General features: G+C 33.7%; 1 protein-coding gene across 2 annotated transcripts in view; it reads left to right on the top strand.

The window, feature by feature from the left end:
* Nlg3 (Neuroligin 3) overlaps positions 1 to 17572 on the top strand; it is a 386793-nt gene that overhangs the window by 355489 nt on the left and 13732 nt on the right. For both annotated transcript variants that reach the window (XM_087415321.1, XM_087415320.1), the window contains 3 exons: positions 5866 to 6024; positions 12797 to 12994; positions 17042 to 17157. In XM_087415321.1, the coding sequence (XP_087271447.1) occupies positions 5866 to 6024; positions 12797 to 12994; positions 17042 to 17157 (473 nt within the window). The remainder of the gene's footprint in view (positions 1 to 5865; positions 6025 to 12796; positions 12995 to 17041; positions 17158 to 17572) is intronic.

Genomic DNA, 17572 nt, shown 5'->3' with positions numbered 1-17572 from the left:
ATGATGTAACGCTCTCGATATTCCAACCAGTCCAAAAAAATTGGTAGTCCCAACGCGGAGATGCGTCAAAAAATGAGATGCAAAAGCGGCAAAAAATATCATTTTTTTCTCGTCGATTTAAAATCCATTCGTACATATTGGAGCGCGTCAATTCAGAAAATGATAGAATCTATATCGACAGAATCAAGGAGATGGTTAAGCCGATATGAAGGAGAATTTACTCGTGAAGGACCTAGCATAGCAGCCGGAACGAGTTTAAACCAAAAGCTGCGTTTATGATCGTTGAATTTGAGAATACTTGAATCGAAATTCTCAGATTGGCTCAAAATCTTTACCGTTCAAAAATTTGTTTAATTTAACACATTTTACATGTTCCAAACAGTCCACTCAAATTTTTGTGTTAATTTAACACGAGATAAATATGTTGGAAAGAACACAAATATTATGTAAAAAATTAATACAAAGAACGCAACACAATTTTTAAGCAATCACATTTCTACATTAAAATTAATATTGAAAATATGTTAAATTAACATGTTCGAAATTTAACATTTCTAATATGTTAACACATTTTATTCATTTACCTCAGTTACGTTTTAAAATCATTATTTTTATTTGTTCACTTACCCATAAATTGTGTATTTTAACGCAAGACAGATTAAATATCAACTTAATCCAAAATATTCAAATGACAATGACATATTATGTTAAATTAATACAAATATATTAAAAATTCAATACAAAATAATGAGAACTTTAATGGATCGTTTATAACACAAATAAAAACGCTTTCTACTGTATTAAGTTATAAAATTATTCAACTTTTGATTGTAACTCGAATATTTAAAATTAATATTCATTGTTGAATCCTCTTTTTACTATTAAATCAGTTTATTTTCAATTTAATTCTCATTCTTTTGCTCACATCCTTTATGAAATTATTTAATTTTCATTCATATATATTCATTCTAAAATCTTCTCATTGTCTCCTTTACTGTATCTTAATCTTTCAATTTCTATCTTGTTTCTCGAATTAGTAAATAACTTTTCTATCTGTACAAGTTGTCAGGTTCTCTTTACCTAAAGCAAACAATTATACGGCAAAGGAATTCGGGAGAACGAAAATGATAAGATTTATGAGGACGATAAACGTCGTTGTCCTGAGTGGCCACATAGAGCAGTCATGAGGACGTCTCTAATAAGACGAGCGTATCCAGCGTGCACGTCGCTCTTGGACTGTATGCAAGCTTTTACCGCGGCGATTCTACTCTGAATACAAGCAATGAATGCAGCCGTGATAACCGCACCGTCGTCATCCTTATCTGTACACCGTAATCCTGCCTGTATCGTTGTAACTCACAGGACGATGCGACAAAGTGCGCTGCACTGCAGTTGCATCCGACCTTGCTGCGCATTATAGTGCAGGTTTATCCCGATGTTAACCTTACCTTTTTCAGCTCTCTTTCTCTCCCTCTCCTTCCCTCTCCTCTCTCTCTCTGTGTATTTTCTTTCTTACTTTCCTTTTTGTCTGTCGATATGTAATATTTCAAAAGAACGAAATATAGTCGAAGAGTTAAAAATAAGATTAAAGATTAAGTTAGAAAAAAAGAAATTTGTAAGAAAACAAATATTCTTCTAATTATCATGGTAAACGAACATTTAGTATTCGCATATTTATAATATTGCATAGAAATAACTTATTGGAATAAGTACGATCGTGTAAATGACATGCATTATTATACATAAATATGATAGAGAACGCTAATAATCGGTCAAAGTTAGATGTTAGGAATACAATATATGTATATTCTTAATTTAAATATAATTGTCTCAGATGTGATTGCGCGCTGAAACATTCGAAAGTCGAGAGATTCCCAGATTCTTCTCCCAGATTCGAATCCTGGCTGAGGTAATTTCTCTCGCAATAAGTTCTTCAATTAATTTAGGGGGGATTATTTTATATATACGAATGTCCGAAATAATTTTTTTTAATACGAGCAAAGAAATATTTCTTTAAAATTAAGATTTTTTTTCAGTGTGTCATATTTATGTATATAACTTATTGGAATTTAATGGAAATTTTATTTTTTAAATCCGTTCAATTTAGGATATCAAATATTGTAACAGTGAAAATCTAAATTTAACAAAATTTCGATTTATTTAATCTGATTAATTGAAAAAAATTGAAGCCATATTTTAATTAAATAAATTTTCTCCTTTGATGCTCTTGTATTTTCAAATAGTACGAGAATGACAATAAGAATTAAAATTAAATCTTGATGACAAAGTCGAGCTAGAAAATACAATATTAGGAAAGATACAATTTTTTTTATTTCTGCGTAAGTGCATCAGATTTTATCCGTTAGCGGTATTTGCCAAATCCAAAAGGATTAAAGGAAGCGTTACTAAGAAGGCGGATGCAATATCGAGTTTGCAAAATAAAGCGATCTAACGGGAACGTAGGTAGTTCTCGTTTACCATCCACGATATCAAACTACGGAGCACCGCTTTATGAATATGTAAAGTCCGTTAGAGGCGCCCCAGCAAATTGTTTGTGGATCGCATCAAATATTGACAGGGCGCTTGTAAATTTATTCACGGCTGAAATAATGTATCGCGGCCGCCACGAGGCCGGATAAGTTGGAATCCCAATTTTCCCTTCCGCAACGGGGAAATGAGATTCTTATTCTTTGTTTACGAGAAATGCAGAGCTGCGATTGCGAAATCCTTCAATACTCCGAATTCCGGATTCACGGATTTGATATCGAAAATTGGCGTTTGCCAGATAAACCGCACGTATTTTCCCTTTCGCATTGTTAGATCTTCTTATCTCCGATTCCAATTTTTATTCTCAAATATCGTAAATTTTGGATTCTCGTATTTTTTGCTCTCCAAACCTTAAAACGCCGGATATTATTAAACTTTTCTACTTTTATGCCCATTTTCACCAGAGAGATGTAGATTAACTTTAATCTCAATTCAATTTACTCTTCTTTTCTTAGTTCTAAGAATTATAAAAGATAAAAAGTAAATTCATCAATCGAGATTAAAGTTAATCTACATACATTAGTGGAGACAGGCATTAAAAAAACTCTTAAAGATTTGTAAATTATAATTTATACAAAACTTAATATATATAATATTAATATATTAATATATAATATATTAATATATATAATATTGATAAACAGTTATGTTGATAATATTTAGAAATATCAAAGCAAACTTTATTCTTTATTTTATTAATTTGTTTTATACGAAAGAAAGAAAAATATATTGTAAATATTAAAGACTCCTATTCATTCACTATTACTTCTGATTGTACGTCATACAAGCCAGAAAACACACAATAAAAATTCTTGCAAATTATATTTGAAGAGAAATATTTTTCAATAAAAATAAAATTTACAATCGATAAAAGAAACTTATACAAAAACCATCTTCTTGTTTTGAAAAAAATTAAAACATATTTATTTCTATATTATTTTGACAATTTGTTATAACTGTAAACACAACTCATTTAGTTTTTTATGAATAATTCATTTCGGGGATATGATTATTTATCAGTTAACGACATAAAAGGAAATTTCCAGTATATTTTACATGCGGTTCTGTCGATTGTAAATATTATTTTATTAAAATACATATAATATTTCATATTAATATATTTTGCAATTTTTATAATATTATATATTTTTCGCTAATTCTGACCTGACATCACAAACTGAGATAGTAATGATGAATGAACAGGAATTTTAAGAAATTCAAAAAGAATTGCAAGAAATTAGTTAGTTTCAACACTTTCAGCATTTTCAGCACTTTCAGCACTTCGGATGTTACATGTAGATAATTAGTAATAGAATTCTCCTGTGAATTCCTATAGCCGTATAAAATGAACTTTAACATGGGATAACATGTATCTGGGGACGTGTATTTCGAGCAATCGGTGGAGGCGCCAATTAGGAAGCACGTGAGGAGCTACAAGGACGGTAATGAAAATAATAATTAGCCGGCGTAGTTGCGGTCCATTAATTGATTTGGCTACCGAATCATCATCGTTCTGGACGGTCACTTAATTAGCACGACCGGTCAATCAAGCGGCCGTTTACTCCCTTAATCACATGATGCCGTCCATTTTCAGCGACACGCTTCATTCTTGTAAGATTCGTTTCGCAAATTAACTCTCAAGAGTGCAAATGAACATCAAAATCTCGTTTCTTACATAATATCTTGCGAAAAAGAGTTATTACCTTAAATTGTTTTTAAAGAATTCTAGAAAATAAATCTTAAAAGGAAGAAATTAAATTAAATCAAATTAAATTTTGTCGAGCCTTAATTTAATATTTGTTGCAGTTTAATATTTCAAATCGGGAGACTGTATAAAGCCAACTCTGAGATTATATATAAATTTTAAATTGCGGTTACCGTTAAAATGAGAAGAAGAACACACGAAATTAATCCAAATATATTTTTTTAATAATCAAGCTAAATCCAGAAATATAAAAATTATTAAAAGTATTATTAAAAAAATCCTAAGTAGTGGTTACAAACTAATCGATAAGACTTGTCGTGGGATCGTTGCATTTTGACGAGGATTTAGGAAGGGATGTAGAAGGCAACAGGGTGATCGTGATGCGGGCCGTTATCGCGAGGATGATGACGCGTGATTTGTTGAATTATGACCGGTGCTCGGTCTGGCCGCAGCGATCACCCTCGCGTGTTCACCCTTCCGGCATTACCATGGCAAATCAGATTGACGCACCCCTTTCGTGTGTACGAGTCACCGCCGTCGCTGCCGCTTGTTTTAATTACATCAAAAGCGATAGGCGACACGTCGCCCAACACGCACAGCTTGTCCATTAGGTGTAGAACTCGAATGAGCATCGAAATCCTTCGCGTATTATATACTTAACATATGTACATTTTTAAGATAATATTATAGATTAAGTTACAAATCTACCACTGATTTTTATTTATTATTAAATACTTATTTTTAAATATAACATTTTACTACTTTTACTTTTGTTATGTGTATCGATCAATTCATAGCAGTTACATTATTTGACAATGATTTTATTAAATAAATAATTTTTTGACTGATTCTCTTGTGTATCTTTTGAAGCTGATTTAAAAAATGAGTTAGAATTTATTCTACAAACTTCAACTTTTTGAAGTTGATCAATATATCTCTTTTTAAAAACTTATATATTTTATTAACAACAATTCGTCGCATAGCCTTTTTCTTAATTAAAATGATTTATTTTGGTTTAAAGTTTTATAAAAGATTGTGAATAAAATCATGTTAAATTCAGTAGCTATTTCCTATGAATCATTTATTTATGTCTAAGCAGAAGAGACAAGACATTTTTAAATGCATGTTATATTCATAAACTCTGCTCTCCTCATTTGGCAAACAAATTTGAAACACATCAGCGCAAAAAAATACGATGGGAAATGCCCTATCATATATTAATTTAACATAAGAAAAATTAAATTTTGTCGAGCGATCAATAAATGTTATTTATTGATTTGTTGCGCATGTATTTATTTGTCGACGAAACTCGAACGGAATTCTAATTCTTTCCTGTGCATTTGAATTTTTCAAATATATTCTGTTTTTATCACCAGCTATTTGCAAATTGCGCATTTTCAAATATACGCGATAATTTACGACTTAAAGGATATGACCGTTCGATTGCTGATATGTAAAGTTTGCATTTCTTCAGGACATGGTAATTCTTTACCCGACTGTCAAAACTTCGTAGAACCTTAAAAGACTGAAAAATGACCTTTTAAAGCCGTGAGACGTGAACTATCAGGTGTCGAGACTGTCGATCGATCACAGGATAATTTTATTGATTACAGCTGGCGCGAGGGACGGTGGCGGCAGAAGGTATCCTGTGATTGTGTTCGTGCATGGCGAAAGCTACGAATGGAGCAGTGGAAATCCTTACGACGGCAGCGTCCTGGCAAGTTACGGAGGCGTCGTCGTCGTCACCATCAACTATAGACTCGGTATTCTGGGTAAGTCATGACAGATGCCTTCGATCCCAATTCAGTGACACCTAGATCCCTCCAGTCCTGGAATCCCGGATTTTCAGGAGAGCCAAATCTCCTACTTTTTTGCACCTGGAAATCTTAGATGCTCGAGAATTGTGTTGAGAACTGTATCTTCGTCTATCCTTGGAATGTAAATAGACGCTTGAAATTGGAAATTCAATCCCCAAGTTGTAGGCGTGTTCATTTTGAATTCTTAAAACAATTTCCTATTTTCTTAAACTTTTGAATAATGAATTCCAGCTTTCGGGATCGATTAATTAAATTAAACTCTTACGTCTAAGTATTAATTTCCTTCGAATCTTTTTTTTTTTTTATATCGATTCGTCTTATAAAATTTTCAATTTCTAACAAGAAAAACAGTAGGGTACACGCGGATTTCGTCCGACTTTAAATATGTTTTACTACTTACTTCAATTAATTCATATAAGCAAGTGGCACGACTCAATATTCAAGTATTCGCGAGGAATTTGCGACAAAAGTTTCTCGTGCGCCTTGCGTATCGAAAAAAAAAATTAGTTTCTGCTCGACTAACGTTAAATGAACCAAATAATCAAATGAAGCAAGAGAGGTCATATAATAAATAAAAAAAATTCCTTGCTCGCTGCACAATGCTTGCTCTCTCTACCGCAACCAATACGTAAGGAAGAATTATAATTAGTGGAAAATAAAAATAATCAGGAGAGGTTAACTGTATATATGTAGAACAATTCCAACAATATCGAACGTTTCAACCGTATTACATAGTTTTCATCAGCAGTGAAAATTACAAACAGTATACAACTGTTTGGATCAATAGAATAAAAGATACAAAGAGAATAATCATATATTAAACATTTGTATATTAAGCATAATAAAAAGAAAAAGAAAAATAAAATAAAAATAAAAGGAACATTAAAGTTGAGGGTACTAAGATGTATTTAAAGTTAGTTATTCAAAATCTATGTGTACACTACTTGGAGGGACCCTCTCTTTATAAGTTCTTTAAAAACTACTATTCTAATTTACGGATTGATACGTAATTTACATCCAAATTCTTTATCTCCACTGTGGATCGCCAATCTCTTAAATTTCTTATGTATTCAACATTTCTTAGTTTCTACATGCATTCCTTCCCTTTTGCATTAAACCTCGATAATTAATCTCGATTGCTGAGTCAGATATAACTTTTGCAAACTGTTCGGAACTCAGATAAATCACATATGTTAGCTGTTCGCTTAATGGTGTGAAACATTACCTCGCAGCAGTTAAGGTTTGAAACGAGCCAGTCGACCGTAGCTCATTAGCTATTTAGAGCCGGTTACACCAACGTCACTTAACGCTAAGTGTGTTTACTCAATTTTCCTGCTCTATTCGCAACGTTCAGACTAGAGACTACGATTGCGAAAGGGCTGACCAACCGAAGTCGGTGTTGATGAAACCAGTCCTTGAAACCGGTCAATTAGTTCAAAACACTCGTCTGTTCAAGATGCAAATTACCACGATCCCACGCATTACGCCAAAGCGCCATTAAACAGAATTTGTTACTTTGTGACGTTTGACGTGCGACGTTCGCACATCGACAGGTAAGAAGCCGCAGAAAAAGTAGAAGAACATGAAGAAGCGATGGTGAGAACTTGGCTACGGGGATTGCAAGTTCCGGCGACCTGGGTTGTTGCCTGGCAACCCGGGCAACCAAATCTAATAGGAAACTCATTACGGCCAGGTCTTCCGTTTCACCAAACTAAATTCTTGACTCCACCCTTTCCCTCCATCCTTCTCACCTTCTCCCCCCTCTCTCTCTCTCTCACTCTTTCTCTCTGTCTTACTCATCCTGTTCGTCGACGCGACAGCAAACTCCGCCGTTCTCGTCCATCACCTTCGTTGCATACAGGGTGTCTTAAAATCCTCTTGCTTTAAGATTTCAACGAAGGAGAATTAGAAATCACGAAATTAAAAATTCTAGCAGAGGGAAAAATTTAAAGACTTGAAAAACCGATGCTTTGGATTTGGACTTGTTATTAAATTACTTTAAGACTCCTGTTCACTCACCATTATTATCTCAGATTGTGTCATTAGAAGTGAGAAAACACACAATAGAAATTCTTACAATATATATTCGAATAAAAGTATTTTTCAATAAAACAACATTACAGATTACAAAATATGCTGAAAACCAGCTTTTTATTTCTGTATGTATTATTAATCGCGATCATAGTTGTGAACATGTCCCATTTCATTTTTAATTGTGCACAATTCCATCAGATTTACTTATTAATTAACGAAACAAGAAGTTTGCAAATGTATTTTACAAGTGGGTTCTACCAATTATAATTTATAAATATTGTTTTATTGAACGTATTTATATTAGGTGTTGGAATTAATTCGTAGCGTTTTACAAGTGATGGGAAGTACTTTCATTAATGTATTTTTTAATGCTCATGTGAAATAAATAACATTCTTTCATTAAAAACGCTACGAATTAATTCCAACACCTAATATTAACATATTTTACAAGAATTTTTATCGTATATTTTCTCATTTTTGACGTTATAATTTATATGAGATAGTAGTGGTGAACAGGAATCTTAAGAGATTCAATTGTTAGTTAATCTTACAGTTTTTGTAAGATACTATCAGACGCTAAAAAGCTAATTTATGTACCTATTAAGAAAAGCGTGGAAAAAAAATAATGAGAGAAGTAGCATTAAAGGGTATTTCTCATAAAAAAATGAATTCGAAAAATGGTACACGATGACAGCAAATAGTAAATCGAAATTCTGGAATTCGATTCTGTCGATAGTGAAATGAAAAACAAAAAGAGCCGCGAGAAAACAACCGCAGAGGGGATCGGAATAAAATGGCAACGCCTAGGAAATTCCACTCCGCAACGGCCGTAGTTTTTTTTTCTCGCGCGCCTCCGTTTTTTCCCCCCATTTTTCTTCGTTTCGAAAAATGATGCGACGCTTTGTGAGCGCCGCGCCGACTGGCGATATCCACCGAGCCCTATTCCCTTCCACCCACGCGCGTGTATACCAGCGTGTACCGGAAAATTTAAATCAACGAATAGCGTTCAGCAGTTCCATTGTAACGAGAAGAATAGGAGACGCGGAAGCGCAGCGCGACAGATACGCCGGAGGTTGAATATCAAATGGGACATGACCGGTGCTTTATTTCTATTCCGCTTTCATGTTCTCGCACCTCTCTGGTGCGTGTGAACGCATGCGAAAGAGCTTTGTGCGTTTTTTCCTCTTTTCGACGTAAAGCGCGAAGAATCGTTATTGGATCGGACCAGACATGGCCCGAGGGTTGGAAGCGTAGACGAGAAGACGCCACCAGCCATAAGATGGAAAAGATTGTACGAGACGATGCAAACGTCCCATTACACCAAAGTCTCGGAAGATTCTAATCCTACAGGAATTCAACGTCACAAAAATTCAAAGAGAGACCTGAAGGAGGTACGAAAATCACAATCCCAACAATCCGATCGATATCAGATTGCGTCACTAACGTCTTATTGAATAAAAGTCTTAGGAGGTGGATACAACAAGCGGTGAGAACTCAATCTCCTATAAAACTTTAAGAGATAAAAAGCCCAAAGGAAGATAAGGAAAAGTAAAAGATACGAATATTCTCTGCAAAATTTTTAGACAATAATCGTATCATAAACAATTTAACTCTGGAATAGCTTCTTCGGATGTTTTTAAATCTCTTTTTACGACGAAAAAATATGAATTGTAAAATATTATTTATTAGTATAGATATTATTTAACAGATTTTCCTTCTTTTTTAATAACTATTCTTTACGAATCTTTAAATGTGCAATTCCTTATTTTTTATAAATACTTTCATAATAAACTACTTAATATGCTTATTCCATTTTTATTTAATCTTTAGTTGCAGAAAATTATTGTTATGAATTCATATCCATAATATTTTCAAATACTAATAAATGGGAAATAAACAATAACATACAATATGTTGTTAACAATGTGATTTTAATTGGGATGTAAAAATATTCCAGATGATCGTTAACGGGTGGAAAAAAATCAGATAACTACTTCAAAGTAAAAATAGAAAGATATTCCACTATATTTAACAATACAATCAAATTAATATTATTTAGAATTAATTGGTTATGGAATGGCGGAAATCAATACCATGAAATGTAGTCTCGAAGAATAAAATTAAACTGAATTAAAGATTAAGATTAAAAATTAAATTTATAATAGTATAATGGCTCAATAATTTAAAAAACAAGTTAAAAGAAAAAAGAAAAAGAGCTACGAGCCAGAAATTTTACGTATAAAATTGGTAGATAAGTAAAAAAAATTATATTAATAAATTAATTATGAAATTTAACATGCCGGCTAACAACAAACAATGAGATAAAGATTAAAAGTTGAAACGTTTATTTAGCATGTCCATCTTTAAATCGACTCCCAAAATAATGATCCCGACGTAATTTTATATAGATTTTTATATCTATTTTTTTTTGTGTATTTATTTTATTTTTTAACTTGAAAATCCTTAAAATTAATTGACACAATTTGTGAAAGGTCTATGGATAAAATTATCGGAAAAACTATTTCTTCCTTATTTATGAGAAGACTATTTTAATAAACCAGTATTGCAATTCTATTTGTAAAAATATAAAAATTCTTGAAAATAACACGGCGACATCCTATATATTAGCAGTCGTATGAAAAATTTTAAGAAACCGGTTAGCAATCCGAAAGAATTCAAAATAAAAAAAAATAAAAAAGGAACAAATATTTCCCTATAGACGATGATTCAATTAGATGAATATTTACGAAATAATCTGCAGGAAATCCTAAATCCTAAATCCTATTTAATCTTATAAAATTCCACGTGGTCCTACCTAATCCTATAAAGAAATTTAGAAAGGGGAAAGGTTGGGCGTTTTTCCACTCAACATAGCTTTCCAAATTATCGATTTGGTAAAACCGGTGGGAAACAGTCGGCGCAACATCGTTGACCTAGATCCTGGCGACAGTAACGCCTCCCTTGTTAAGGCACCGAGTGCCCTAAAATTAATGAGCACTGGCAAGTATATACACGCGGCTCATAATGGGAATAATCCTCTTAGCTCCGCGAAGAACAATCTCCAGTATGTCGGCGGGTAAATATGATGGATAATTTAATGGCCTGGCGTTTCATTTCATACGACGACTGCGAGGGAAACATACCTACCAGATATGGCAGTGGTGAATTACCACGTCCGAACTTGCCAACAACAACAATCATCGCTCGCGATTTAATTCGATCGAATGAAAAGAAGGAAAAGATGGAAAGCCCCTGAAGGGTCGGACCTGATTCGTTTAGCGTTAATCTGATTTCTTCTTCTATCTGTATTAAAAGAGATTGGAACTAATCGACTACATGGCTAACTGTTGGTAATTCCTGGTTTCGTCTAAATTATTAATTCAATAATTAAAGAATAATTATCGCCAAAAGAGAGAGATATTTATTTTTTACTATATGGGAATATAAAAATCTATGATTCCATCTATGTTCCTGTGGTCTATAATTAGATCTGAAAGAAGAAAATAGCCCACAATTATCGTACACACAATTACAATACAATGAAAAGTACTCAATGAAAAGTAATCATCTCGTTATTATTCAGAGCGCGTAGGTCGAAATTTCTTCGTATCGCGAAATTGATGTTTCAGTATTTAACCGTAAGGTACTACGAAACCCCGATGGAACAAATACGGGAATAAATACACAAGCCTGGACGGCTGGCAGATTTACGAATCCAGATTTATTTGACGGAAACGGAAGGGAAAGAGTAAAGTCGGTCTATTGACGAATGTATTTCGACGAGGACGAAGTCGAAACAGTTTGCGTATCATGACAATGCTGAACCCGACAAATCGGGTAAGACTGTCGCCAATGGCGCCATCCGGCCGTCATAAATATCACCTCGACTCCGCCAATTGATAGCGATATCTCGCTCAGCAAAACGATACACAAAGTAGGACGTGATACGCGTCTGAACACTAAATCATACCCGCTGCTCGCCAGAGCCAATCTCTGCATCCCGTAGCGATTTAGCTCTTTCACGCGGGAGGGTTGCGCTCGTCGCGCGGTTCCTAGTAGTCCAAATAATTCACATAACAGATGCAAAAATCAATTAATATTTCAGGCAGACTGTAAATTAAGTTTAGCGTAACAACTTAAATTGTGTATTGGAATTTCTAAAACATATTGTAATTTCAAACGCAAAAATTGGAAAAAAAGTCCTACAAGAAAAACACCCATTACATATTGAGAAACAAAAACTGATCAAAATTTGTCCCTTAATGTTATTAATCATTATAAATAAAAATAATTTGCTAATAATCTTTAAGATTCGGAAAGAAATTTGTTTCACATAACCAATTTATAAAACTATCGACTATTTATTATAATTAATAACGATGTACCTAAATTTATTAAACGATTAAACACAATTATATCTCTAAATATATCTCTAGAAATCATTAATGAGTGAAATTACACCTCTATATTTCCCTTTTCCTCTCACTTTTCCCATTCGTACATGACTAATCTCAATTTCGTTCCCATGTTTATCTCATCTGTCATTTGATGGTCCACGACATGCGACGATTGAAGTTAAGCCCATCGACGGTAATTCCGGTGTGATCACGGCGATGTTATACTAGCCGTAACCGTCGATAATGGACACCAGGAGCATTGCACTGGCTATAAGCGGTACTTGTTTTGATTGCAGGCTTTCTAAACGCCAACACAGACTCGCACTTACGCTCGCCAGCGAATTACGGTCTGATGGACCAGATCGCAGCGTTACACTGGGTACAGGAGAACATCGCTTATTTTGGGGGCGATCCCAAAAACGTCACGCTGGTAGGACACGGTACCGGCGCCGCTTGCGTGAACTTCCTGATGACCAGCCACGCGGTTCCTGATGGTGAGTTACGCTTTCAGCTCACATTTGTAGCAAAGTTACCATCTCTCTGGTTTTCAGTCGAAGACGCCGGTTTTTTAAATCACGAATCTCTGACTTTCTGATAGAAAAATCTCCGACTAGCCGCTTTAAATTTTGATAAATCAATTTTCTCAAGTTTCATAAACGAATCTCCCACAAAAGAGAGCCAGATCTAATTTTTTATAGAGAATACTATTTTTTCGATCGTAATAATCAATCGTCAGGAAAGAAGGCCATAGATTTCCAGTGTAATACTCGTCGAAAGATGACAGTTATATCCTACGATACAAGAATAATTACCAGAATATGTGTGTAAAAGGATTTACGTAATAAAACGAACTTTGTAATAATACAAATAAAAAGCTAAAAGTAATATTAACTATAAAATAAATAGTAAAAATTTTTGATGAACAAAAATTAACTCAAAATTGACCGAGATTTACGGAAAATGCAATCTGCATACTTGTGAAATACATTTAATATGTTTCGCAAAAAACAAATTAATAGTAACATTACACCAATGTTATATATAATTTCCTACTTAAATTTATATTGAGTAAAAAATTAAAGTATTGACATATTACTGGTAATATATTTGTGTTCTGCAGGATATCAGAACACAAGACTGTAACAGAATATTGTATAACTTTATTTGGAAAAAGTAAAATGTATTTTCGAAAGTTCGTTAGCTTTTGGATACTTGTATTGAAATGTTCTTGTAACAGTTTATTGTCTTAGACCAACCCATAGAAAGTTGTTTCTCTTGTCGCGTTGCAAGGAAACAGATAGTGTCACGTAGAAACGGTAGAGCGCAAGAGGGGCACCAGAAGGGTAGAGGTCGAAGAGCGAGAAGCCGCACGAGACAATGATACGGAGAAGCTAGGAATAATGGGGTGGTTTACCAGGCGCCATAAATTATAGAGGAATCAGCTGGCCCCACCACCATTGACAACTCACAGCTGTAGTGAATTATTATCCAGAAGGTCCTCCGACGATAAGCTTTGCGGTTCCGAAACAGATTGCAATACTCTGTTTTTTGTCTCCTCGAACTGATAAACTCGAGCCAGTATTACGTGACTCGTCGAAGAATACGACGAAGAATAATAGCGATATTCAGCTAAAAAATTATATCGTATCTCTTCCTTATGAGCTGCTATTTTCCCACAAAAACTGACCGCAATTCGGCGATAAATAATGAAGAATAATAAAGTTTAAATTTTCTCTCACACTGTGTTAGACACATGTATCTTAAAATTTTTCTGAAAATTCTTTTAATTTCTCGTTTTAACTGTTGAATTTAAAACTGTCTGTGGTATTTTAGTATTTTGGAAATAATAAATTTGAAATAATTAAATTCTTCGATTTTTTTCTAATTCAAATTTCCGTAATTCATCTGGATTTTTATTATCCATTTGTCTGTTAGCTTTCATTAAATATGTGCATCTCATTTCTTCATATCTTGTAACCCTGCTTTAACAAATCCCGAAATTTTCTATTTCTTATATAGTTTCCCATCTTCTTTGATTCTATCTTGAATAATTTATATGCTCGAATCTTCGGACCTTAACTTCTTCAAATCCTAAGATCTCACGATTTTTCAATTTCTCGATTTCATCCTGCATCTTAACTTTCTTGATTTTTCGATTCTTATGAATCTCAATTTCTCTCTTTTTTTTTCTTTAAATCGTTATATTCGGATTTCAGTTCCTCCTTTCCTTTGATCCTACAGCTTTAATTTGTCGAACGCTTGGCTCCTGGGATCTTGTTCCCTCGAAGGAATTAATTAATCCTTGGGTATTATAGAGACCTGCCATTAAATCCAAGTAACGCAACGGAATTTGAGTCAGCGATAATCCTTTAATAGTCCTTTAATGTCGCGAGCTTCGACATCATCTTATCGTTCGGTGTCGTCCTCTCGACGACGACGGATATCGGAAGAACGAGGCCATCTTGATTCTGTAATGTCGGAAATACATCGAGGATGCTGCCAGGATATTCAGAGTTTACCCTAGTATCTCCTTCGCTAAATGAATGAGAGCGAATCAGACGTCGACGTGTATCGGAATAACATCACTCTCGAAGACATTTCGTCGAATATCAAGATGATTGACCGACCAAGTTACACATTTGTGACGGAAAAATATCACTTTTTATTTTATTTTCGCTCGCTTGAATATGCAAATACTACAAGAATATACTGTGATACGAGGAAATTTATTAAATATTAAACAAACTTTTCTTATACAATACAAAGTGTCATAAAACTGTAATATGACTACACAACAAATTGGAAATAAAGCACTAAACTTTTTTCATGTTGCGTGCAAATTAATAATATATAATTATATATAATTAAGAATAAGTAAATGAAAAATTTAGTAATAACAATATTGAGAATGATAAACACAAATATAAAATATAATGTAATAAATAATTAATGAAATAATAATATAAAAATAATTAAAACAAAAGCTATCTGTTATAAATTAATTACAAATAATAAATAAAGAAATGTTTTTATATATCTTGATTAATATTGTATATGTTGAGAACTGGTACGTATATATAGTATCTATATAGAATCTCTCGTCTCCTCGAGATATCAAGATTAACGACTCACAAAATTGGGATTAAGCGACTTATCCCGGTCTTCTGTATTAAATAATAGACAAACTAACACGACGAAACTATGTAGCATCATATTCGCTCTGCCGCCTTAATTTTCTTCGCGTTACAAACCGTGTTTTCTCTCTCTCTCTCTCTCTCTCTCTCTCTCTCTCTCTCTCTCTCTCTCTCTCTCTCTCTCTCTCTCTCTTTCTCTCTTCTCTCTTGTCTATTCATGTCTTACGTAATGCCCAATTTTGCGACGTGTGATGAGAAAATTAATGACTAATGAGCTTCTGCTCGACTCTTTGTTGTAGATATACTACATTTTATTATTACTACCGAGAAAGAATTTTTAGTATTTTATTTTCCTCCATTTTCTCCGTGCAAAAAATTAAAATTACTAATTAAATAGAAAGATGTTTCAGCAGTCGGAAAATAAATAAGAATTCATTTACTTAATAATTTTTCTCTTTACGTAATATTAACATAGAAATGATGGTGTAAAAATGTAGATGATAATAATGAAGCAATTTTTGTAATATATGCTGATACAAGACAGATTGCAACTGAAATTTTCTCTATAAAAAGTATTTTTCGATATCGTATTTTTCAATACCGCAGCACATTCATCTTTCTAGTTTAGACATCTTGTATATGGCTATGTTCGGCGAGTTTTACCCCTCATCTTTAGAGCGGAAATCACTGATAACCTCGTAATGGAAGTCGTTGATTGGAAATAAATCTATCGAGCGGTCGAGATGAGTATTCGTTACTATGCATTGAAACTCGGATTGTATTTCGTTTACTCAGGTAATATCGTAGTTCCGTCCGCGAAGGGAATCGACCCCGAAATCATCTCGAAATTCAATTCTACGTCGCGATATATAATCTCTTCCTACGCGAACAAACATTTTTGTATTACGAGATACGATTTGTAAATCCCGAGATAAAGTCAGGTCCTTTCGAAAAGTGCGACACGGAGATTCCACGCGTCGTATGGATTCCGGAATCGCATCTTGAAACGCGCAGTGATTCTAAGATATAGAATTTTTATGATGCAGAACATTTCCGGGAACATTTCCTAGCGCACAAAGAACATAAAGACTGTACCGTTGCTGGAATTGTACGGAACAATAATAATAACAGACGGGAAATGCTTAAGAGCTAAAGATTTTACGTAAAGTATTATTAATAATTATACAATTATACTTCTATTTTCCATTTCCGTACCGAGCAAGATGTGTTGTAAAATATTAATAACGTCTCAATGAGACCATTAATTTATTTTATCAGTGAGAATAACGTTAATGAGAGAATTATGCTTTGATTGATATTCTACAAAGAAAAAAATCTACTAATATTCGAGGCTTCTAACAAACCTTGCGAAACGCACAGTATGTGATATCGGCGGCTCGATTGCAGGTCTGCTGTTTCATCGAGGTGTTCTGATGTCAGGCAGCGCGCTTTCACCATGGGCGTTAGTGAGAGGAGCCGCCAATTACGCCATGCAGGTCGCCAAACACCTAAATTGTTCGTCGGTGAGTACCAACAAACATGTCCTCCCGATCGCGCCGAAATTATCCTACGTGTCAGCCTATAATTTCATTAACCCTTCTATCATCCATAGAAACTTTTCTCCTCAAAAATCAACATAGAATTTAGCGACAAGGAATTGGATCAACGCATCTTGCACATATATGTGTTTAAGAATGTATCAGATATACAGGGTGTTAGTTAAGTATGTTGTCATATTCAACAGAACAATTCTTTTGTTTATTTCAAGTAAAAAATTATGTCCATGTAAACATGTGTCCTAAATGGCTTAGTTTCCGAAATAATCTGTTTAGTTGAAAGAAATATAGCTTGAACTGGTCAAAAACTAGTCAAAATTAGAAAAATAAAAATAGGCTTCAGTTCATCTGATGAAATAAAACAATTAGATGAATTGTTGAA

Source organism: Acromyrmex echinatior, chromosome 17, assembly GCF_024713525.1.
Source record: "Acromyrmex echinatior isolate Ae372 chromosome 17, ASM2471352v2, whole genome shotgun sequence".
Taxonomy (NCBI): domain Eukaryota; kingdom Metazoa; phylum Arthropoda; class Insecta; order Hymenoptera; family Formicidae; genus Acromyrmex; species Acromyrmex echinatior.
This window is presented reverse-complemented; position numbering and strand designations above follow the sequence as displayed.